Source organism: Lacerta agilis, chromosome 1 (genome assembly GCF_009819535.1).
Source record: "Lacerta agilis isolate rLacAgi1 chromosome 1, rLacAgi1.pri, whole genome shotgun sequence".
Lineage (NCBI taxonomy): Eukaryota > Metazoa > Chordata > Lepidosauria > Squamata > Lacertidae > Lacerta > Lacerta agilis.
This window is the reverse complement of record NC_046312.1, coordinates 125,580,995-125,606,024: the sequence shown is the minus strand read 5'-3', so window position 1 is coordinate 125,606,024 and position 25,030 is coordinate 125,580,995. Positions and strand designations below refer to the sequence as shown.

The following is a 25,030-nucleotide window of genomic DNA, read 5'->3' as shown; positions in this document are numbered from 1 at the left end:
GTATTTCAGATGCCCGCTTGAGACTCTTCTGTTTACACAGGCCTTTTCTGATGTAAAGCTCAACCATCGATTGTTGTGTGCCACCGTCCAGAAGTTGACTTAAGTATTTTTAATGCTCTTTTATGGGTGCCTAATGCCCACTGCCTACATGGTCCGTTTATTGTGCAGTGAGTAAGCCTATAAATAAACAAATAAAATACCCTCTAAAAGGGAACCATGAAACTCCCCACGATGCCTTCGTTGTCGGAACAGTTTGTTTCTCTCTTTTTTCTTTTTAGTGGCAGGGCAGTGAAGATGGTGCAAGGCAACTCCCAGTGGCTGGTTTGAAGAGATAGCTTCTTTCGTGTTCAGTAATTTCTTTGCTCTCTTACTGTTCGCACTCTTGGCACCTCCTTTGCCGGGTGATTTATGAAGACATTGTTCTGGCTGGGTATAAAAGGCAGCCCTGACACAATAAGACTGGGCTGAAGATTTACCGTATATACTCGAGTATAAGTCGACCCAAATATAAGCCGAGGCACCTAATTTCCCTACAAAAATGTGGGAAAGCTTATTGACTCAAGTATAAGCCGGTTCACCTTTGCCACTGTGGTAGAGGAGGAACGAGCAGCCCAAAGCAGCCCTTTGGGCTGCTCCTTCCTCTTCCTCCTTTGCTGCTGTGGAGCTCACCCCGTCGCAGGGTTTCGAACCGCCATTCTTCTGATCAGCAAGCCCTAGGGCTCCGTGGTTTAACTCACAGTGCAATGTTCCCTTGTGTTATACAGAGAAGGCTGGGATCCTGTCCTGTTTAAGCAGGAGCCAGGGAAAGTGAGCACCTGTGGGGTTTTAATACTTCCTTAACTGATAGGCTTTTTGCCTTCTGGGGTCTAAAGTTTGCATTTATGTGAGCAGTTCAGGAATGGAACAAGCTGCCTGGGGAGAGTAAAGAACCACCGTTCTTATACACTTCTTAAGGAATGGTTGACTTGAGTATAAGCCGAGGGCAGCTTTTAAAGCACAAAAAGTGTGCTGAAAAACTAGGCTTATACTCAAGTATATACGGTAATATCTACAGAACAAAATATAAAATTCCTTCCAGTAGCACCTTAGAGACCAACTGAGTTTGTTCTTGGTATGAGCTTTCATGTGCATGCACACTTCTTCAGATACACTGAAACAGAAGTCACCAGACCCTTATATATAGAATGCAGAATCCATATATCTACAGAATGCATTCTGGCTATACATTGTCTGCATTTCTGCCTGGTTTAGGCACAGGGTCTAAATGTCAAACGCAGCCCAAGCACAGAAGAAGAAGAAGAAGAAGAAGAAGAAGAGGAGGAGGAGGAGGAGGAGGAGTTTGGATTTGATATCCCGCTTTATCACTACCCTAAGGAGTCTCAAAGCAGTAGAAGTTGGGGAGTGGAAGAGGACAATGTTGATCTGTTTTGCTGAATAAAACAAAAGGACTGATATACAGTGGCACCTTCCTATTAGCGGTACAGTTTCCAGATTATTGACCATACTTCCTCAATAGGCACTGGATGGGCAGCCTCCCAATTCTCCCAGTAGTATCCACAGGTTCTCGAAACTGGGAGGGAGCAGAATAGACTTGTCAGTCATGCATGTCAACCCAATGTCCCTGGCAAGGCAGGGAATGGTTATGGGGTGGTTTCACCTGCCTATGCAGAAATTCCATCAGCCACCGGAAACCTTTTTAAAATGCAGTTACTAATAACACCACTGGGTATTATTTTCAACTTTTGTAAAGTTCAAAACTTCCCTCATTATCTCAGCATTCCTTACAACAGTTTAGCAAAGCATCATTATTATTTCCCCCCATATTGCAGATGGGCTTAAGAACATCCTGTAAGTTTACGGCAGAAGGTGAACGATTGTTTTAGTATTAAAAATCATGCTCTATTAACCTACCGCTAGTGGATTACAGCATAAATCAAGTAGTAACGTATGAACTTAAAATAAATTCTCATGAAACTATTCAGCAAGATAAACAGCTAGCATCAGCTAAGTGAACAGTGAAAATACAACTGCGACACTCTCAAAATCGACCTGCAGCATCAACATTTCCACCTTACCTGGCCTCATCCTGTCCATTACCAGCTACAGCTGAAAGAGGCAGTTGAGGGCAACCAGAATACCTCACCCCAACCTGCCAAATGGCCTATCCTAGTCTTATGCCGATGATTGCAGGTGTGGAAGGGACGAAGTGCAGCCCAGCGATAGAGCTTTGCATATAGAAGGTTTTATCCCAGGCACCCCCATTTAAAAGCATATTGCGAGGTATATCCCTCTCTGTGGAGAGCCTCTGCTGCCAGACAAGGTGGGCAAAACTGGGCTAGATGGACCAATGCCCTAACTCTCACTATAAGGCAGCTTTATATGTTAAAAGTAGGAGGAATATGATGGAAACACGTGGCACCCTGCAGGACAATTCTTGTTCGTTGTTATTCAGTCGTTCAGTCGTGTCCGACTCTTCGTGACCCCATGGACCAGAGCACGCCAGGCACGCCTATCCTTCACTGCCTCTCGCAGTTTGGCCAAACTCATGTTAGTAGCTTCGAGAACACTGTCCAACCATCTCATCCTCTGTCGTCCCCTTCTCCTTGTGCCCTCCATCAGGGTCTTTTCCAGGGAGTCTTCCCTTCTCATGAGGTAGCCAAAGTACTGGAGCCTCAACTTCAGGATCTGTCCTTCTAGTGAGCACTCAGGGCTGATTTCTTTGAGAATGGATAGGTTTGATCTTCTTGCAGTCCATGGGACTCTCAAGAGTCTCCTCCAGCACCATAATTCAAAAGCATCAATTTTTCGGCGATCAGCCTTCTTTATGGTCCAGCTCTCAGTAATTCTTGTTACAAACCAATAATCTCCCTAAAGTTTTATTGGGAAGTTTGGGAGGGAGCAGAGGCCTGGTTTGGTTATTAGGGCACTCTACAAATATGGGTTTAACCAGTTAAGCAAGGCAATAATCTGCAGCACGGGTGATAGGTCACGCAGCTGCAAGGACCTTGCCCGCCCCTTCAGCTGGAGCAAATGACGCACTTATCCAACTGACTCACATCCAAAACAACTGGATAAATGGAGGCCAAGGACACCTCTTGAGCAGGAACTGCATTCCAAGCGGTGCCTAAGTTGGAGCAGGCGAGAACAAATTTTATCAGCAAATTTGCCGTGCAAATACGTTAAGTGGGCTACCCAGAACTCTAGCCTTCTCATCTAGGGATCTAGATTTAAAAGCCTCTGCGACATTAATGAGCCAGAAGAACGCACCTTTCTCAATGAACACCAAACACCTGTCATCTTACACTCAGACACCAACACAGCTTCCGCTGCAAGCACCACTGCTGCGACTAAGCGATGAAAATGGGTGACCGGCTGTCTGAAGCAGGTCAGCAAAAGGGGTGGAACAGTGGGGCAGAGGAGAAATAGGAAGGGACGAATGGGTTTGATACATATGCTCTGTAATGAAGGGTAATTAAGTGCTCACTGGAAGGGCAGATCCTGAAACTGAGGCTCCAATGCTTTGGCCACCTCATGAGAAGAGAAGACTCCCTGGGAAAGACCCTGGTGTTGGGAATGATGGAGGGCACAAGGAGAAGGGGACGACATAGGACGAGATGGTTGGACAATGTTCTTGAAGCTACCAACCTGAGTTTGACCAAACTGTGGGAGACAGTGGAAGACAGGAGTGCCTGGCATGCTCTGGTCCATGGGGTCACGAAGAGTCAGACATGACTAAACGACTAAACAACAACAAAAGTAAGGGAGTTTTGGAGCCTTCCGCTGCACAAGCCAAGCATCTCTATTACATGTGCTTCTCACTGTCTAGCTCACAATAAAGGGATCCTGACAGTGCCTTGTTCAGTGGCAATTTCCTATTTTTGTGTAAAAGGCAATGCTTTGTTTCACTTCCAAGATGTCTCTCCCCCCACTTCTAAGTTTGGTTCAGATCCACTGCCACCAAAGGCAAAATAATTCTAATGCAAACTTTTTCTTTCTGCGTGTGTGTGTCTGTCTGTCAGTCTGACCTGCCTGCCTCTCTGCCTTTGTCTCTATATCTGTGTGTGTGACAGAAATCAATTACTTCCACAGAAACCCTCTTACAACTCTGCCGCTTCCCGAGATTACAGATGAAAAGGGGGAGGTGAGGAAGACGATCCTAGGTTCAGAAGAAATACCTCCTCCTGAATGGCTAGAAATCACAAGAAATACCCTATTTAAAACACACAAAGAACCCATACTTTCCAGGGTCATCTGCTATTTAAAACACTCAGCTCTGAACTCAAGATAGGAGGCTCCCCATGAAAACATTCATAAAAATTGCCACCATCTCTCCTTACAGCTTCATGCTATTTTTCAGGAGGCAATAAGAAGGGCTCCCATTCACAAATGAAGGCTGCAGCTGCAGCGCCTTCAGTAACTAACATGAAAGAGGGAGGAAGGTAACAGCCCCAATTCACATCCTGAAAGCTCTAAGCCTCAATCTCTCTAAGGCCCTGGAACGAGGCAATGCTAGAGCCTAGGCACCCAATCCAGACTCTGGGAAGATCCGTTCCGCAAGTCCGTTCGACTTCCAAAACGTTCGGAAACCAAGGCGCGGGCTCCGATTGGCTGCAAGAAAGAAGCTCCTGCAGCCAATTGGAAGCCGTGGAAGTCGCGTCAGACGTTCGGGTTCCAAAGAACGTTTGCAAACCGGAACACTCACTTCCAGGTTTGTGGCGTTCGGGAGCCAAAACGTTCGACTTGCAAGGCATTCAGGATCCAAGGTACGACTGTACTGATTTCTTTCGAGAATCACAGAAGCTGCCTCTTCCTTAATTTTTTTTTCTTTCTGCTCTCTATTCCTCCTCCATATGCTGCTGATGTTTTTGCGGCGGCAGAGGAGTGAGGCAGCACTGAGCAAACATGGCGGCAGGAACACCAAATGGGATCCATTTGTGCGTTTGCACCACACAGAGGTGGGTTACCGCTGCATTGCTCCTACCCTTCCTAGTAAACAGTAACTTATCTGCCACACCAGAACATCCACCACCATGCTTTGGTATCTCTTTTAGTCTCACGTGAACATCCCCTTGCTACCAACGGTGCAAAGTGAACTAAGTGACTATTCATACTTCTTTTTCGAAACACAGAACCAATGTTGCTCCTGGCATAATGTGCTTTCAGCACAGAGACAACTCCTAAAACCATTATGAAACTATCACAAGAAAAGTATACGTGCTGATATCCACTGACTTTTCACACGCACCCACAAATCCCACATATAAAATCCCTCCAAAAGAGGGGAACCGCAGAACTTTATAGGTTCTATCAACTTGTCCTGGGGTTGCAAACTGCAGAAGGGAGCAGACATCTGAAAGATAATAATCTCCATGCCAATATTTAGAAAGCTTCTTGAGTTAACGCCGCTTAATCCTCAAATGGCTAGAAAAGAACAGTGTGCTAGGATTAGCTGAGGAATAATTCTATCATTACAAGAATGCCTGAAAAGTTCCCTCTTACAAGCAGTACAGAACAGACACCAACAACTGCCATAAACACTAGCAAATTTCTCTAGTGGTATTAAATAATCTCAGTAATTGGTCACAGATTGTTACAGGGTTGCCACATCTAAGACTGCACATATTAGATATTTCTTACAGTAAAATATTTGGATTTCTGTAGCTGCCAATTTAATCTGGGGTTTGTTCATGTAATCCAAACTAGACTCCCCCCCCCCCCCCTGCATGTTCGATATCTGATGAATTACAAAGATTCGCATTGCCTGGTCATTTCTACACATCTTAGTCCAGAACGAGATGCTAAAACGGTAACTGACAGGCTACTGGCAAAAACAGCAGCTTCACATCTTATTATGCCCACCTCCCAGCAGTATTCAGCAATGCAAAATGTGTGATGACATCACTGTGTTCCAAATTTTACTTCTCTGGTTAATGGTAATAGGGAAGAGAAACCTGCAACACGATGGTGCCTAACTAAGCATTACTGGGGGTAAGAAAAGAGACAACACAACACTGTTATCAGTGGCAGTTGTGATTCTACTATGTATAAGCCTGGCCTTAAAAACCTATATAAGAAAATACAAAAACACAAGGCTCAACCCTCAAGAATCATGTCATGTCACACACAGAGAAATCTTCCAGGTAATTTACATGTAACCCGCTTTATGTAGTTTATCAAATACAGCAGTTACACACAGAGAACTCAATCCAGATATAGTTGCTTTCAGTACAGCAGGCACATCCCATGACAGAATCAGGAAATAGGGGTTCCCAACCATGTTGCCATGAGGATAGAAATGCAGGTTTTAAAAAACAACAACACAGAAGGGCATTTTACTGCAGTCCTATTCTAGGCTATAATATGGAACTTGCAAATTTAAATTTAACAGCTAAATATACATGTTAATTTAGTAGCATAATGATACGCAAGCCAGTTTAAGCAGGTTCACAACCTCTTTATGTTTAGGATTTATCAGGTTAGCCCAAGACATACTTGTTTAGTTGTATTTTCCAATAAAATTAGGGGGGGGGATATTCTGCTATGATTTCAGTGGTTGGTTGCTACTTACCTATTGCGGCGTATAAGACGACTGGGCATATAAGACGACTCCCAACTTTTCCAGTTAAAATATAGAGTTTGAGATATACTCAACCACAGATTTTCCACCCGGCGTATAAGACGACCCCCGACTTTTGAGAAGATTTTCCTGGATTAAAAAGTAGTCTTATACGCCAGAATATACTGTAAATGGTATAAATTTTCAATAAACGAATCAAAGATTTTGAAAGATGTTCATTTTAATAGCGGCAACTCAGCCAAACCATAATATGTTCAGTTTCACCCACTGATAGGTGCTGCTTTGTAGACAAGTGTTTGGAGTGTAATCTATTAATTAACAATTTTGCTCCAGATTTATATTCCAGGAAAGATTTCTCTGTTCCAAAACTCTGCAGTGTGGCAAAAGAAGCTTGCCACTCCACCCTGTTGAAAGCTTTTTCTGCATCAATGAACCTCAATGCAGCAACTTCCTTTGTCTCCTTGCATTGGTTAATTATTGATCGGCCTCTTCTAGTGCCGCCTGATAATTGACGTCCTCAAAGCCAGATTGCTCCTAATGCACGTTATTACCAGTTACATATATTGTTTAACATATTAGCCTACAGGAACATATATTATAATCTGGATGTAAAAGTGAAATTTATATACGTGTTAGGGTCCTTCTCTGGTTCGTGTAAAAACATAGTTCTTCTTAACATCATTTCAGAGTGCTGAATCTCTCCAAACATTTGTATGGAGTTTTGTTGGTGGTTGATTCAAAGTATCAGAAAAAGATTTATAATATTCACAAAGCAAGCCGACCAATTCATAAGTTATATTTGGTTTGAGCTTTAGAATGGTCTGAGACCTCTGCCTCAAAAGCATTTATTAATATTATTTAATCTAGGGTGGGGAAAAGCTTCTAATATTTCTAGTATTAGATAGATACAGATCTCTATTTTTTAAACAACAAACAACAACAACAATACCCAATGATCATTTTTTTCATTATTCTGCATTGGCCTCTGCATCTTACGATTTCTCGTAGCGTGAAATAAGTCATTTTTCATTCTTTGGTAATAAATATATTGAGCTAGCTATTTTCTGCTTTGCTTCCATTTTCAAATATTTTTTGTTTGACAAAGCTCAATGCTTTTGCATTTCTGCATGTGTTGACTCTATGTACTTAAAACATAGCTCTAGTTCATTGGAGATTTTAGAATCAACTTTCTAATTATATACAAACTCTATGGCTGATATCCAATATTATTCATACTCCGACTAAGAATTCGGTTGGTCCTCTCTGGATATGACTTAGTTGGATACCATCCTAAGTCTTCAATAATACGATATATATTATTATATATTAAGTTTTGTTCATTCTATTTATGTTACTTATTGAAGTAAGCAAATATATGAATAAAAGCCCTCCACCAATATAGGCTTTGTCTGCATCACAAATTACCTTCCCGTCAAACTCAGTTGAATAATTTAACAAAAAGAATTCATGCACTTTTCTAACTGATTTCAGGACAAACTTCTGATCTTCCAACAACAATAACAAAGTAAAAACCACTTTCTAGTTTCTATCAACAGCAGCAATTTTACAAATTATACACTTAATATTTACATGAACAAGATCTGGCGGGGGAATGCAAACCAGTTTCCACCAAAGTTGTAAGAACAAAAAGTTCTATGTCACATCAAAATAATTTATTTAAGTTTGGAAAACACACACACAGGGTATATATAACAAGCCAGATGTTTTCTTTAAAGCAAGGAGAAAACTCATGTCATCTTCAGTTGTATGGTTTATATTTCTAGCAGCAGTTCCAATTCTAGAGATGAGTTTGTATTGTTTCCCAAATGTTTACACATCAGCTAATTATTCATCAATTTCCAAAACAGGGACTAATTATCCACCAGTAATTACTGCCTCAACTGCTCTTTGACCTCAGCTGATGGAAAGAAAACCGTTTGCAACATTGCATTCCTATGCAGAAGGGATCCAGCAAAAGCTGGATGGTCTGAAATTATAATCGTCAGCTGATGTCTGGGTACGTGTGTGGAGTCAACTCATAACCAGACTTCTCTGACTCACTATTTTATCTTCTGCTTCATTCCATTTAAGCAACCTAAAAAGGGTTATAAAAAACAAAATCCAGATTTACGTAAGATGCACCCACAGCATGTTACAAAATTGGTATACAAGGACTTCCTCTCTTCATGTGCCCTCTGAGCCCCTCTTCCAAAGGGTTGTGGGGGGGGGGGCAGAACAGATTTTGGGGGTGTGCAAAGGAAGGAGAGAGAAGATATAACACCGGTCTTGAAAGACCTACGTTGGCTCCCAGTACGTTTCCGAGCACAGTCCAAAGTGTTGGTGCTGACCTTTAAAGCCCTAAACGGCCTCGGTCCAGTATACCTGAAGGAGCGTCTCCACCCCCATCGTTCTGCCCAGACACTGAGGTCCAGCTCCGAGAGCCTTCTGGTGGTTCCCTCCCTGCGAGAAGTGAAGTTACAGGAAACCAGGCAGAGGGCCTTCTCGGTAGTGGCACCCGCCCTGTGGAACGCCCTCCCACCAGATGTCGAAGAGAACAACGACTACCAGACTTTTAGAAGACATCTGAAGGCAGCCCTGTTTAGGGAAGCTTTTCATGTCTGGTGGATTATTGTATTTTAATATTTTGTTGGAAGCCGCCCAGAGTGGCTGGGGAAGCCCAGCCAGATGGACGGGGTATAACAACTAACTAACTAACTAACTAACTAACTAACTTTGTTGTTGTTCAGTCGTTCAGTCGTGTCCGACTCTTCGTGACCCCATGGACCAGAGCACGCCAGGCACGCCTATCCTTCACTGCCTCTCGCAGTATGGCCAAACTCATGTTAGTAGCTTCGAGAATACGGTCCAACCATCTCATCCTCTGTCGTCCCCTTCTCCTTGTTCCCTCCATCTTTCCCAACATCAGGGTCTTTTCCAGGGTGTCTTCCCTTCTCATGAGGTGGCCAAAGTACTAACTAACTAACTAACTAACTAAATAAATAAATAAATAAATATTATTATTATATGCTGTGGAAGTGGAAGTCCCAGTGAAAACAGGACAACTTTTCTGCCTACAACCAATAGTATCTTAGTAATTCTTACAACAATCCTGTAAGGTAGGCCAACTCCATAATACAGAAAATTGAGGCTGGGAGATAATGACTTAATGAACTCACTCAGTGAACTCAAGTAAGTTTTCTCAACTTAAGACATGAAATCTATGCTTCTCATTGCAATGATTGGGGGGGGGGGGAGGCAGCCCGCTGCTAGCACCTTGTGTGTGTCAAACTACCCCTCAAACGGAAGAAAATGGCACAAATAGGCTCCAAAGGAACTTCAAAATTTGGCAGTAACTGGAAGAGGTTATAACATCTGGAAATCAGTTATGCCATTCTTTCGGAGAGAACATTTTGCAGACGTGGGCAGTCAGAAAATCGTCACCTCATTACTTTTAAGTAATGCCAGTGCAAATTGCTAAGGCATTCACCAGTTTCTGTTAGTTTTCTGCGAAAGGTATGGATTCTCCAGAGCCTCCTCTATTGACTTCTCAGAGCTTGCAAACGACAGTCTTCTTTCAACAAGGCTTCTAAAAAATGTATACCATCTGGTATCTGTCTTAAATTTGAATCGATTTTATGTATGTGCTATTGGATGTTTTGAACTGTTTCTATATTTCTATATATTTATAACTGTTTTTATATCTGCAATTATTTTGTTTTTATATATGCAACTGTTTGATGTATGTTAAAGGTAAAGTCCAGTTAAGTCCAGTCACACACGACTCTGGGGTTGCTGTGCTCATCTCGCTTTACTGGCCGAAGGAGCTGGCGTTTGTCCACAGAGAGTTTTTCCGGGTCATGTGGCCAGCATGACTAAGCCGCTTCTGGCAAACCAGAGCAGTGCACGGAAACGCCGCTTACCTTCCCGCCGGAGTGGTACCTATTTATCTACTTGCACTTTGACGTGCTTTCGAACTGCTAGGTTGGCAGGAGCTAGGACAGAGCAATGGGAGCTCACCCCGTCGCGGGGATTCGAACCGCCGACCTTCTGATCGGCAAGCCCTAGGCCCAGTGGTTTAGACCACAGCGCCACCCGCGTCCCTCTTGATGTATGTTACTGTAGCGTAATTCACTTTGGGGTAGAAGCGATTCATCTGCAGCCTCCCCCTTCCCTTCGCTGGGATGTCACACTACCCTAAAGGTTGGCAGAGCCTTACAATCCTGGACCTGAAAAGAACTACTGTTGCAAGACTGGATCCTGTACTGATGAAAAATCACCTGGGGAGAGGAGCTGCAGAGAAACAGTGGGTGACCAAAAAAAAGGATGGGAATTCTTTTATCTGTGTTTTGCCAGCATTTGACGACTTCTCTGTTAAAACAAGCCTTTGATTAGGTTGCTGCCTAATTTTATTAACAGCTAGCCTTGGTCTAAAGGCCCTGTTTTAAATGCGCTTTTTATTCTTAATTATGGGAAGGAAAGCTTGGGCAATGGATCTTTCCCTCCCTGCTCTGCAGTCCCCTGAACTCCCCCACCCTCCAAAAATTTAACTCCTGAAGATCAGGGTGAACTATCCAATGTTGTGAGCTATGTCGTACTGGGCTGCAGCAGAGGGGAGAGGGAACTGGCCCCAAAGCCAGGGACAAGAATCTGGCACTCTGCAGGAGCAAGATACCTCCAACCTCTGTGGGGCAAAGTTAAAGATCTGCTGTGGCAGCTACCTGCTACTTGCCAAACACTGGGTAGGGCCCTTTTTAAAATTATTTTTTATACTCTGTTAGCAACTTTGGGTGCATCATTTCAGAGGGGAAATGTAAGATATGAATGTTTGCTTGTATGTATTAATGCAGTGTTTTTCAACCTTTTTTGGGCAAAGGCACACTTGTTTCATGAAAAAAATCATGAGGCACACCACCATTAGAAAATGTTAAAAAATTTAACTCTGTGCCTATATTGACTATATATAAAGTAATTCTCTTGAATTTTTCAATTTTTCCCACGGCACACCAGGCACCATCTCGCGGCACACTAGTGTGCCGCGGAACAGTGGTTGAAAAACACTGTATTAATGAATGAACGAACTTTGTTTCTGTTATCATGTATCAAGGAAAATGTGACATTCTGGAGGAAGAAGGAAATTGTAACATTCTGGGAGAAGAAGAACCTGGACTGGGGAAATGTTGGGGGGGGGGAGCCTGGTGGGAGATGGGAATGGGAAGGGGAAGGATGGTGAGGAGAGGGGTGGGGTAATGGGATCTAAGAGCTGTAATATGAAGGCTGACCACGGTACTCCGGCATCAGAGGGGGAAATGGATTTTGAGAATGGAAGAGATACTTAGGTTTTTGGTTAAAAGGGATTGATTTTTATATTTCTGGAAGTTGGAATCAGAAGTAACAAGGGCAACAGCTTTACTAAGTTAAGTGAAAAAAGGATATAAGAAGTTAAGATTTGGAATTTGATATTTTATTTGATAAGAACAAATTGTATGACTTGAGATATGTTGATTAAAATGGCAAGATTAAGATTAGATGAAAGAAATAAGATTTTACAATGTTACAAAGTTACTAAAGAAGATTAGAATTGAATGCATAAGAGAGGTCGTGAGGAAGTCCCAAGTTTAGTATTTTAAAGAAGTGAAGGACTTTTAATTAATTGTGTTGTTTTGTGTGTATTGTGTGTATTTGTAATCTGGTTAATTTTGAAAATCCAATAAATTCCTATTAAAAAAAAAACAATGTTAAAGATCTGCTGTGGGAGCTACCTGCTACTTGCCAAACACTGGGTAGGGCCCTTTTTAAAATTATTTTTTATACTGTGTTAGCAACTTTGGGTGCATCCTTTCAGAGGGGAAATGTAAGATATGAATGTTTTCTTGTATGTATTAATGAATGAACGAGCGGTGCCCTCCCACCTACTGCTTTGCCTTGGAGAAGCAGTAACCTGCATTTGGGGATATGTGGGTTGAGACAGAACCTGTAGCTTGGTGACTATACGGTAACAGCACTCCCAACGATTTCCTGCCCTACGCCGATAACATCTGCTAGTGAAATCAAAGCGAGCAGCATGACTTTATCGTATCAAGGAGGGCATTTGAAGAAATGGCTTCCAGAAAGCTATTATAGCTCAGCTGCTTCAGGCAGAGGCTTCAACGGGAATCTTGAAGAAGTCGTTCATATACCTAAGAGCTGGACATGTTTCTTGGGAGTAGACCTCACCGACTTCAGTCTGACTCACTTCCAAATTAAAATGCTAGGAATCTCGCCCTCTCTTTGTAAACAGCAGCCTGCCTTAGTGAATTCAATTTTCCCATGTACGAACCTTGGGCAGCAATTTTATTATTATTATTATTATTATTATTATTATTATTATTATTATTATTATTATTATTATTACAACTACTACTACACTGTGTTGTGTTGTGATGTGTTGGCCAACTGTGAAGACTGGATATTGTGAGAGAATCAGATACAGAGTCATAATAAGATGCAATCTAGCGCAGCGATGGGGAACCTATGGTCCTCTAGCTGTTTCTGGACTACAGCTCTTATCATCCCTGACCAGTGGACATGCTTGCCTGGACCTGATGGGACTTAGAGAGCGACAGCATATAGAGAGCCACCGATTTGCAATCCCTGGTGTAGTGGATGGGGTCCAAAATGACGGCAAAAAAATGACGGCCACAGAATGCCTATTCCTGTATAGCTTTGCACACCACCTACACTTGTTGTTGTTGTTCAGTCGTTCAGTCGTGTCCGACTCTCCGTGACCCCATGGACCAGAGCACGCCAGGCACGCCTATCCTTCACTGCCTCCCGCAGTTTGGCCAAACTCATGCCAGTCGCTTCGAGAACACTGTCCAACCATCTCATCCTCTGTCGTCCCCTTCTCCTTGTGCCCTCCATCTTTCCCAACATCAGGGTCTTTTCTAGGGAGTCTTCTCTACTCATGAGGTGGCCAAAGTACTGGAGCCTCAACTTCAGGATCTGTCCTTCCAGTGAGCACTCAGGGCTGATTTCTTTAAGAATGGATAGGTTTGATCTTCTTGCAGTCCATGGGACTCTCAAGAGTCTCGTCCGGCACCGTAATTCAAAAGCATCAATTCTTCGGCGATCAGCCTTCTTAATGGTCCAGCTCTCACTTCCGTACATTACTACTGGGAAAACCATAGCTTTAACTATACGGACCTTTGTCGGCAAGGTGATGTCTTTGCTTTTTAAGATGCTGTCTAGGTTTGTCGTTGCTTTTCTCCTACACTACACTACACTACACTACACTGCACTGCACTGCACTACACTACACTACACTAGGTTTGTCATTGCTTTTCCACCTACAATAGAAGGACCCTTAAAACAAGCTGGGATGGAATAATTAAGCAGCAACATTAACACACTGAAAGAAGAAAGAGATTGGGTTTTAAATCAATGCTGTTAATATACTCTGGGGGCAGCTGATCTGTTTTCCAGGATCAGGACAGCTGTTTTAAAGAACAATGCATAATATGCGTAATGCAGGCTACATTCAAAGTCTGCTTTCTCAAGCCTCGACACTACTAGACTTTCAAAGATTTGGTCACTATAAAGCAGGGTGATGTGCAACCTAATTTTCCTCCTGGTCCTTTGTTTTTGTGTTTTGTTTTGTTTTGTTTTAAACAAAAAGTACACTTCTCTTTGGGGTGAACACTCCTGTCTGAAATTCCCGACAGGCGCCATCAACTTTCCATCTCATAATATCCCTTTGGATATTAGCCACCCATTCATAGCTGTCAACCTTCCCCCTTTTTTGCGGGATATTCCCTTATTATAGCATTGGGAAACAGCAGGGAGGGTTGACAGCTATGTATATAGCAGTGGGGAACAGCAGCAAGGGTCAACAGCTTTGCACCCATTCTCAACAGCCCTTTGGGGGAACCTACGGTCCCGAGAGATCATGTGTCCTGTTTTGGCATGTTACCACCAGAGGGGGCTGCAAGCTACACATGCGAGTAGGAGAATTCCAGAGGCAGGATGGACGCTGGATTGCTCATAACTCAATTTGAATGTCATGTTCGGTAAATGATGATGGGGGAAAAACATGCTGGGCTGTGGTTTTTTTTTTATGAATCCTTTCTTCGAAATGTCTTTGTTTGGAGAGAGAGAGAGAGAGAGAGAGAGAGAGAGAGAGAGAGAGAGATGTTCTGCTGTGATGTGGCATGAACATGTTTATACAAGACAGACTTGGGATGAAAAGCCCGCTAAACACCCAATACAATCCCTCAGCAGGATGATTATTAGTCTAGTGTGGAGCAGTGGGTGACACGTTTCGGCAGCATCGATTCAGAAATTGGACGGGTGTGGAGGTGGGTTGAGAGGAGCGATGATGATGCACACATACAAATTCCAAAGCGAAACTTTGAATTTGAAAGATGCTGCAGGAAGGAGCGAGGGAATGGAAAAGGTGTGGGCCCTTTCCGTGCAGTGATTCACATACTGGTGAGGTTTCAGAGTCAGATTTTCCAACGCCGGCAGCAGGCAATGGACCAAGAAGCAGCGGTCGTAGAAGAACTGACTGGGCAGGAGAACTACGTGACCAAGCAGGTCTTTCTTTTGTGAAAGGGGTGGCAAATAAGTCGCCGCCGTCCCCCCTCACCCTTCTCCTGGGAGGCTTGCCCGAGCATCTCCCGAGATCAAAAATAACCCTTGGCATGGGGCTCTTTTGCCCAATGTAACGTGACAGAATGGCAACCTTTTAAAGAAGCAGAATGCTCTTTTCAAACTAGATGCCGCTTCCCGGTTCAGATAGCAGATACCCAATCCCCACGGCACGGCGGGGCTGAAGAGCAGCCGTAGGAAAAACGGCAGCTGCACTCGCAGGGAGAAATGGCAAGCAGACGGGGGCTATTACAGTTATTTCCGAATAGTTTGGCACGCCTCTAATCAGAGCTTCTGTCTCTCTCTCTCTCCCCCCCCCCCCCGTTTCCCCTTTTGCTCTTGGTTTACTGCTGTGTCATTGCTTCTGAAGGGCAGCAGGGCAGACAATGTCTCAGCATCCAACCTTCGTTTGAGAAAAGTGCCCATCCTGCAAAGTATTAAGGGTCCCGGCTGTGCCTATCACGAACACACACAGGGCACAATAACAGGAGGAAGCCAATTTTCTTGGTTTTTGAAGTGCTTTCCAAAACTAAGGAGCTTTCCTGGAGCTGAAATGGAAGCCGTGGGGGTGGAAGTTGCTTTGATTGTGCCAAGTTGGTTCCATTCATGGTGGGGAAGGGGAAGGCAGGGGTTTTTTTCCTAACAGAGAACCCTCCCCCTTTGAGATTAACTGTTTGAATGAATGAATGAAATGTGGCCCCATAAAAAAGTGGACGGAAAGGGGAGCATGAATAGCACACTTGATTTAACCTGTGGTGGCAGTCCTGCCAATCACACCTTTGTCTGCAGAGAATGCAAAACTAGACCTGTGCCAAATATTTCTCAATCTGTGGTTTTTTTCTTAGAATCGAAACCATTCAGCCATTTTGACGGGGTAGAGATTTTCGTTTTGTTCAGTACTATTTGACTGCAGCCAATTCACTGGCACTTTCTTCCTATGGCTGCTATTAATTTCTTCTTTCTGAATTAGTCACACGGTTTATGCCAGCAAATCAGGGATCATACAGAGAACGGGCTAACATCACAATATGCTACCAAGCCAATCAGTTTTGATGTCACCTGGGGCATGAGGCTGCTTGAGATTAAGGGCAAAGGAAACGAATAAACTAAACACTTTGCTGAAAATATGAAGCCATTTTCTATTTAGCCATAATGAAAACTACATTACAATTATTATTATTATTATTATTATTATTATTATTATTATTATTATTATTATCATATCCCACCCATCTGGCTGGGTTTCCCCAGCCACTCTGGCCAGCTTCCAACAAAAGATTAAAAAATACATTAAAACACCAGTCATTTAATACTTCCCTAAACAGGGCTGCCTTCAGGTGTCTTCTAAAAGTCATAGTTGTTTATTTCCTTGGCGGAAGGGCGCTCCACAGGGCAGGCGCCACCACCAAGAAGGCCCTCTGCTTGGTTCCCTGTAACTTCACTTCTCGCAGGGAGGGAACCACCAGAAGGCTCTCGGAGCTGGACCTCAGTGTCTGGGCTGAATGATGGGGGTGGAGACGCTCCTTCAGGTATACCTGGCCGAGACTGTTTAGGGCTTTAAAGGTCAGCACCAACACTTTGAATATCTTGTAATATCTGATTACAAGTATCTGTCATTGAAGGATTAATATCTTTATACTATGAAACCATACTAATTACACGCAATCACATTACAGCCCCAATGCAGCAAGGCCAATTAACATTTCCACAAGTGAATGAGTCCCTCATCATAGCACCACAAATAGTATCAGATAAAGTTTAACAGCAACTTACAGTGCAGTTGTTAGGCACAGGTGTGTTTTGAAAGTGTGTTTTGTTAGGCACAGGTGTGGGCCCTGCAACATGAAATCTTGCAGGGCCCATACAACATCTGCCTTATCAACATGTCATCCCATATTCCACCACACCACCACCACCCCATTTGGATTTACTGTTTCCATTGGTTTGTTGTTATTGTTGTTGTTTTGTTTTGTTTTGTTTTTTACTTCTCGAATTTTCAAATGAAATAGTAAAACTAGACTAAGTGAGAAAATTACACTGTCTGGCTTTTTGATTAAGGCAACATTGTCGAAACACTGCGCCAAATCTGCATCCATGAGCAGCACCAAATTCTCAAGAAATAGCCATGTGGAAAAGCCGTAAAAGTGCATTTAACAAAGTTGAAAGGCCACAAGTTTATGCTGACCACATTAAACCCCAAACAAAACAAAATAAAAAATTCCTTCCAGTAGCACCTTAGAGACCAACTAAGTTTGTTCTTGGTATGAGCTTTCGTGTGCCTGCACGCTTCTTCAGATACACAAAAGCTCATACCAAGAACAAACTTAGTTGGTCTCTAAGGTGCTACTGGAAGGAATTTTGTTTGTTTGTTTGTTTTGACTATGGCAGACCAACACGGCTACCTACCTGTAACATTAAACCCAGATACATTAGACAGACCTGCTGTAATAAGCTTCTCTTCCCACTAGGATCACATCGTCCTCTCCCGACAGACATTCTCCCACCATTTCATGAGCTGCCTCTTTTTTCTCCTCTTGCATTACGTTTTAAATTTGTCTTTTAAGCCATGTCATTTCTTTCTTTAGTGCCAGCGTGTAGATCTCCCATTATTCATTGTTCTGAAATGGGGAACAGCACCCTAGCAGCAAAGTTATACTTGGAATTGTAAGAGGGATAGGATGTTGCCAGAGGTTTATCAGTCCAAACCTTAACTGCAGTTTGTCTGAATTGACAAACCATGGTTTGTGATCAAGCAGTAAATGAGAATGAGAAACCATGGTTTGAAATAGGCTTGCAAACCACAGTTTGGAGCAACTATAACTTGACATGTCTGAAGTTATACATCATAGTTACGGCTGCTGCGCTGCCTCAACAAGCTTTTGATTCGTTGAAAGGAGAGTGTCGAATAGCTTTAAACCATGCTTTGTGTTGGTTTATGGTTAGCAGAAACCATGACTTGATGTCTGAAATAAGCCCCATGTTCTTGCCATGTAAAAGAACCCCCCTGCTGTTTTCACTTGCATTGCCTTTGGTGGTTCCTACAAGTTTTAGAAGGGATGCGGGTGGCGCTGTGGTCTAAATGAATGAACTGCCTAGTCCTCAAGGTTTCAGAGATAAATTAGATGCTGCTGGCAAATAGGTGTGAAAGCTTTCAGATACAAGTATGCAAGTAAAAGGGACGCGGGTGGCGCTGTGGGTTAAACCACAGAGCCTAGGGCTTGCCGATCAGAAGGTTGGCGGTTCGAATCCCCGTGACGGGGTGAGCTGCCATTGCTCGGTCCCTGCTCCTGCCCACCTAGCAGTTTGAAAGCACGTCAAAGTGCAAGTAGATAATTAGGTACCTCTCCGGTGGGAAGGTAAACGGCATTTCTGTGTGCTGCTCTGGTTCTCCAGGAGCGGCTAGTCATGCTGGCCACATGACCCGGAAACAGTACGCCGGCTCCCTTGGCCAGTAAAGTGAGATGAGTGCCGCAACCCCAGAGTTGTCCGTGACTGGACCTAACAGTCAGGGGTCCCTTTACCTTTACCTTACTAGTTTTAAAACAGAGATCAGGACACTATAGACCAGAGCCAGGTTTTATGCAACCATTGCACTGCTTCATATTTGTACTGGAAGATGAGAGAGAGTGAGTATTGGTGTAGCCAGCCCATCAAGTACTATTTCCTTTAAAATAAACAGGATGTAAAACCACACAGAAAAGACTGCAAGATAACACCCAATTGTAGATGCACAAGAAAAGCTGAACATTTTAGACAGCTTCTCGACCACAGACGTTCTAACAGACCCAAGGGACTACCTCATTAATTCATGCTTTTAATGGTGCTCACTGAAGCTGTTAATTATTTCTTACTAGCTGCTAATTGTTTTTCTTGGACATCCAGCTCCCCAGTCTTACATTTCACCAAATGCAGCAGAATCTGTCGTATTTGCGAAAGAAAAGAGGAAACACCTTGTCTTCTTATGGGAACGCACATTATAGCAGCAGAATCTACAAGGAGCCGGGGGGGGGGGGGGGGTGAGCAGAGCTCCTGGATTTTTGGTTTAGAAGAACAAATGTTGGCAACTGCAGCTTTTCTCACTCCAGCATGACAAGCAGCACTTGATAATAATAATAATAATAATAATAATAATAATAATAATAATAATAATAATAATAATAATAAAGCTCCACCCTTCCTGTGCATTTGGTAACCCTGCCAGAATCTGATTGTTGCAGCTAAGAGTTACAGCAGGGGTAGCCAATGGACTCCAGCCCCGAACACCTCCAGCCAACATGGGCAGTAGTCATGGGTCATGAAAGCAGTAGCCCAGTAACTTTGGCTACCTCAAAATTACAAGGCCATACAATACAGTGGTACCTTGGTTCTCAAACACCTTGGGACTCAAACAACTTGGAACCCAAACAATGCGAACCTGGAAGTAAGTGTTCCGGTTTGTGAACTTCTTTCAGAAGCCGAATTTGCTCCGTTTTGAGTGCCACACTTCCGTCTTGAGTGTTACAAAGAGGTCTGTCTGTTTTTGCTATTTATTTTGCGTGTTTGTTTTTGCGGCTCTTTTTGTATGTGTGACTGTGTGGAACCCAGTTCAGCTACTGATTGATTGATTGATTGTGTGACTGCAGTACATTGTTTACTGCTTTCATTTTATGGATCACTGTTCTCGTTAGATAGTAAAATTCATGTTAGATTGCTGTTTTAGGGGTTGTTTTTAAAAGTCTGGAACGGATTAATCCGTTTTGCATTACTTTCTATGGGAAAGCGCACCTTGGTTTTGGAACGGACTTCTAGAACGGTTTAAGTTTGAGAACCAAGGTACCACTGTATAGGTCTTCCGTTCATCCTTGGGATTAATGCACATAACCAAGGGTCTAGTTTTCCCACTTGTGTTCAAATCAGTTTCCCTTCCAGTAACTAACGACTGCTACACACCACTGAGAACATCTGTGCTGGGGTAATCCATGGCCTGTAGTTGCAATATCAAAGCAACACTTTCAGCACTCTCTATCACTATGGGGATTGGGGTCTCACCCCACCTTGCAACTGTCCATCTAGATCAAGAGACCCTGTTGTGGGTACAGCTCCTACTTTCAGTGGTGGAGTACATGTAGGTTCACCTCCAGTAGCAAGTGGTACAGTAGCAAGTGATGGGAAAGACCCCTGCCAAGAGTCCCTGGAGAGACCCTGCCAGCCAGATAGGAAGATGTCATCTCGCCCAGCATTGCCTATGATCAGCATTAGCAACAAGTGAATCATTATGTGGACAGAATTATTCGAAGCGCGGTATTCAGTTCTGCTGAACACAACAGGATTTACTCCTGAATCCCTGCTTAGGATCAGAGTATATATTTTTAAACAAACACACAAACAAACAAACACCATACTTCAGCAATAGGGCTTCCAACCAGATTGGGGCCCTTGCTATGATGAGATTCTATACCGGGGTCCCCAAACTAAGGCCCGGGGGCCAGATGTGGCCCAATCACCTTCTAAATCCGGCCTGGGGACGGTCCAGGAATCAGCATGTTTCTACATGAGTAGAACTTGTCCTTTTATTTAAAATGCATCTCTGGGTTATTTGTGGGGCCTGCCTGGTGTTTTTACATGAGTAGAATGTTTCCTTTTATTCAAAATGCATCTCTGGGTTATTTGTGGGGCCTGCCTGGTGTTTTTACATCAGTAGAATGTGTGCTTTTATTTAAAATGCATCTCTGGGTTATTTGTGGGGCCTGCCTGGTGTTTTTACATGAGTAGAATGTGTCCTTTTATTTAAAATGCATCTCTGGGTTATTTGTGGGGCATAGGAATTCGTTCACTATTATTATTTTCAAAATATAGTCCGGCCCCCCACAAGGTCTGAGGGACAGTGGACCGGCCCCCTGCTGAAAAAGTTTGCTGACCCCTGTTTCTATACCAGCTGCGGGGGGCACCAGATACTGCTGAACCCCCATCATCTCTACCCAACGGCCATGATTGCTAGGGCAGATGGGAGTGGTTGTTCAGCAACATCTGGAGAGGCAAATGTTTCCCCACTCCTGCTCTATCCTGAGCCGCTTATATTTCCCTGCAGCTCAGAAGAAAGTGGCTTCTCCCTTCTGACATCTGTTGAACAGCCGGTTCCCAGCCATGAGAAAACTGGGAGTACCAATAACGTTCACCGAACGAGGGCAATTTGAGGCCTTCTAGACACAAGTGCTTAGTTGGACAAAAGCAAAAATGAGCGTTGAAGGGGCGCCGGCATTTCTGAGCGCAGAATGCGGTCCCACACATTTCCCTTTAATCTCGATCCTACTGCACAGCAGAAATGCAATCCTGGGTTGCAAATGCACCGCTGGATTTAACAGCTTGAGCGTGTGTTGAGGAAGAGGCTGTTGAGATATAATAATGGCTGATCAGACACCCTTTGTGCGTATTAACAGTGCACCATATGTGATATATTACAGGCAACTCCCATTTCAGTTTCAACCTCTCACACGCGTTTACTCCAGTCTGCAGAAGAGACAGTTTTTATGGGTAGCGCATGTGTGTGTGTGTGTGTGTGTGGAGTGGTGGTAAGCGGTGGAGCGTAAAGGAAGAGAGAAGAGAAAGAGGATGTGGGGGTAATCTCTTACTTGCAGTCATGTTTCTCAATTTCAAAGTGAGGGTTGAAGTTCAGGAAAATCTTCTGGTTGGGTTCCGGAGCATAAATGATCCACTCACAGTTCTGGTGGGAGGGGTAGTCTTGCGGGTAGCCAGGTGAAGTCACATAGCCAGCATCTTTGGAATTCAGGCGGCCCCCACATGGTTGCGCTGAAAACAAATAGAAAACAAAACCTAACATAAGAACAGGCACTGAATTTCAAACACATTTATGGCTTATTCCTCTGGGTTTGTACCAGCAGATGCCTAGGTTCTGGGCTGCATTAAAAAAAAAAAGGTGTGTTGTTTTTTTAAACAGACACGTATATTACAACCATGTAAAACTCCCAAGTACAAAACAAATCTCTGGAAGGTGATTACAACACACCACAGTCTTCCCCACACACAAACACATACCGCTGCTCAGACAGACCAGAAAGAGAAGCGGAGAGAAGCTATAAATGGGCCCAAACTACTGTTTTGTTTTAAGAAGAGAGAGAGAGAGAGAGAGAGAGAGAGAGAGAGAGAGAGAGAACACAGACATCAGATTATTTGGAAACAAGAGTGAACGGCCTTTACATCCTCCCTTCCGCTAGCTCTTTTACAAGCATTCCTATGGCATTCTTCCATTGTTACCCTAACAGCACCTCACAAACATTGCTAGACCCGGGCTCAGTGCTGCCCTAGCAAAATACGAAAGAGAATCCCATCCTTTGAGAAACAAGGACAATCACGTAAAGAAGCTAGGCTAACCAATGTAAGTTTGATGCCTGTCCCTGTCTTCTGAACTCCAGCGCCTGCCAGCTCCCTTCCCTGAGTTATGTGGCAGCACATAATTGGGTATCCCTCACATAGCAGTCACTTCCATGCTTCAGTGCTGCCATACAAACGACGCTGGCACCAAACCTTACATATATTAAGCAAAGTAGAAACCTCGACACCCCACCCCACCCCACCCACTTCTCCATCCCGCCCACCTCTCTCCCGCTTTTCTCCCTAATGTCTCAAAAAATGAAACTGATGTGTATAAATGTTACATGGAATAATACGAGAGAGACATTGCATATACCTTTGTAAAACAAGAAAATCCTTAATATAAAAAAAACAAAATGAAAACCAAAGAAAGAAACAAAATAAAAAATTCTTTCCAGTAGCACCTTAGAGACCAACTGAGTTTGTTCTTGGTATGAGCTTTCGTGTGCATGCACACTTCTTCAGATACACTGAAACAGAAGTCACCAGATCCTTAAATATAGTGAGGGAGTGGGGAGGGGTATTACTCAGAAGGGTGGTGGGAATGGGTGATCAGCTGATAGGTGTGGAAAACCTGTTAACGGCTGCAATTAGTCTTGCTGGGAAAGGCAAGGGGTGAGATGGCTAAAGATAGCTTTGTTATGTATAATGAGATAAGAATCCAATGTCTTTGTTCAGACCAGGTTTCTCCATGGTTTTAAGTTTGGTGATTAGTTGCAATTCAGCAACTGTCAAAGAAAGAAAGAAAGGGGTCCCTCCCGTGGTTTCCTAAGTCTACATCAGGAGTGGCTAAGCTTCATCCTCGGTCAACCTTCTGCAGACCACCTGCCAGGGCTGGGTACAGCCCCTCCATACTCTCACAAGCACCCATAGCTAGGACACCCAGGAAACCCAGTCTCCCTTCTTTAGCTTATCTGTGCAAATCCAGCCTCCCCCAAATGGGCAATCCCAATCCCCATCAAGAAGGTACTGATCCCAACAGGAGGAGTAGGCTTGCTCTCAGTATTTTTCCTCTTCTTTTTGCCATTGCCCAAATTGGTGTTTGAGGAGCTGGATCAGGCCCCTAGGCCAGGGTTTAGTCGCCCCTGATCTAGATGCTTGAAGATGCAGATGGGAGGACAAAGAAATTTCTACAGAAGGATTGCAAAATGCCATGTGATTGTTTTGTTTCAATTTCTTAATGATTACAGCAATGCGATCTGCACAGATTGAACAGTCTTCCTTTTAAAACACACACACACACACACACACACACACACACACACGGAGTGAGAGGAAGAGAGAGGCCCAAATAGATTTCATTTTTTATCCCTCCATTTCTTGTTTACAGGCCTCCCCATTTTACCCTCAAGAAAACACCACTAGGTATGTTAGGTCAAAGTTTTATTAACTTTATTAACATCCTGATCAAATGGGGAAATCAAATTCACGTCCTCCTTACTCCTAGTCCAACACTCCAACAACCATTACAGACCAGTGGCTCTTGGCAATTCTACCAAATAATATTGGCCCGTTCAATTTCTAAGACCAGACATAGGCCTGAATGGAACAAGAAATGCAGATTCTCCACCCACTGAATAATCATGTGTGGTTTGAGACAAACAGTTCGTCTAAGCGCTGCCCCTGCAAACTTTGAACCGGCTGAGAAGCAACCCAAGCAATTACTAAACCACACGGGCGGCCCTTTGCAAAACAGCATCCGCCCCGTCCAACATTAGGGCTTTGTCTGTGAGGTGGTGTGCATGTCTCACGTAGGTGGGCCCACACAGGAAGCTTCTGGCACAACTAAAAAAAAAAAATGGCTTCCAGATCGCATTACGGCATCCCTCGTTTCTGTTCCAACCACAAGACTGAGTTTGCACACCCGTATCTGCCTCCTTTTCCAAATCTCCATCTCGGCTTTGCCTCCATCTCCTCCCTGCCTCCTCCAACGTTTCAAGCCAAGCTAAGCAGTTGGAATTAAAAGGCTGCAATAATCAACGGTGGTGGTTTTTGTGGTGCAGGCCCACAAAACAGCCTGGTAACAATTACATCTCGGGCGAGCAAAGCACTTTCAGCCCTTGGTTATAACAACAGACCCAGGAGGGCGATTTCGTCTTCAAGTAAACATTTCATCTTACGAACGCCACAAATCTGATTTACTATTTCATTACTGGCTAAGGGACGGGGGAGGGAATCTGCATCATACACACAATGGATAACATACTAAAGAATCCCAACAATGGCCCCTCTCTTCTCTCTCTTTTCCCACAGAACGTCCATCTGTATGGCAGGTTGCTTTTGTTTTCACTGGGTCTCGACTGCACCGCAGCCACCAACAGGCCCTTGTAAGCAACCTGCTGGGATCCTTGGTCTTGTGGGATGTAAAAAGAACAGGGGCAGTCAAACCCAACTTTTTCTAGAAGGTTGTCTCAGTCCTCAAGTCGGAACTTCCTGTCTTCCTGGACTGAGACAAAACTT

The 25,030-nt window shown here is 43.7% G+C and overlaps 1 protein-coding gene across 3 annotated transcripts in view; it reads right to left on the bottom strand.

Moving 5' to 3' along the window:
• The window catches only part of NRP2 (neuropilin 2), a 216,527-nt gene that overhangs the window by 145,956 nt on the left and 45,541 nt on the right, over window positions 1-25,030 (bottom strand). For all 3 annotated transcript variants that reach the window (XM_033170007.1, XM_033170016.1, XM_033169999.1), the window contains exon 2: window positions 21,811-21,988. In XM_033170007.1, coding sequence (XP_033025898.1) covers window positions 21,811-21,988 — 178 coding nt within the window. The remainder of the gene's footprint in view (window positions 1-21,810; window positions 21,989-25,030) is intronic.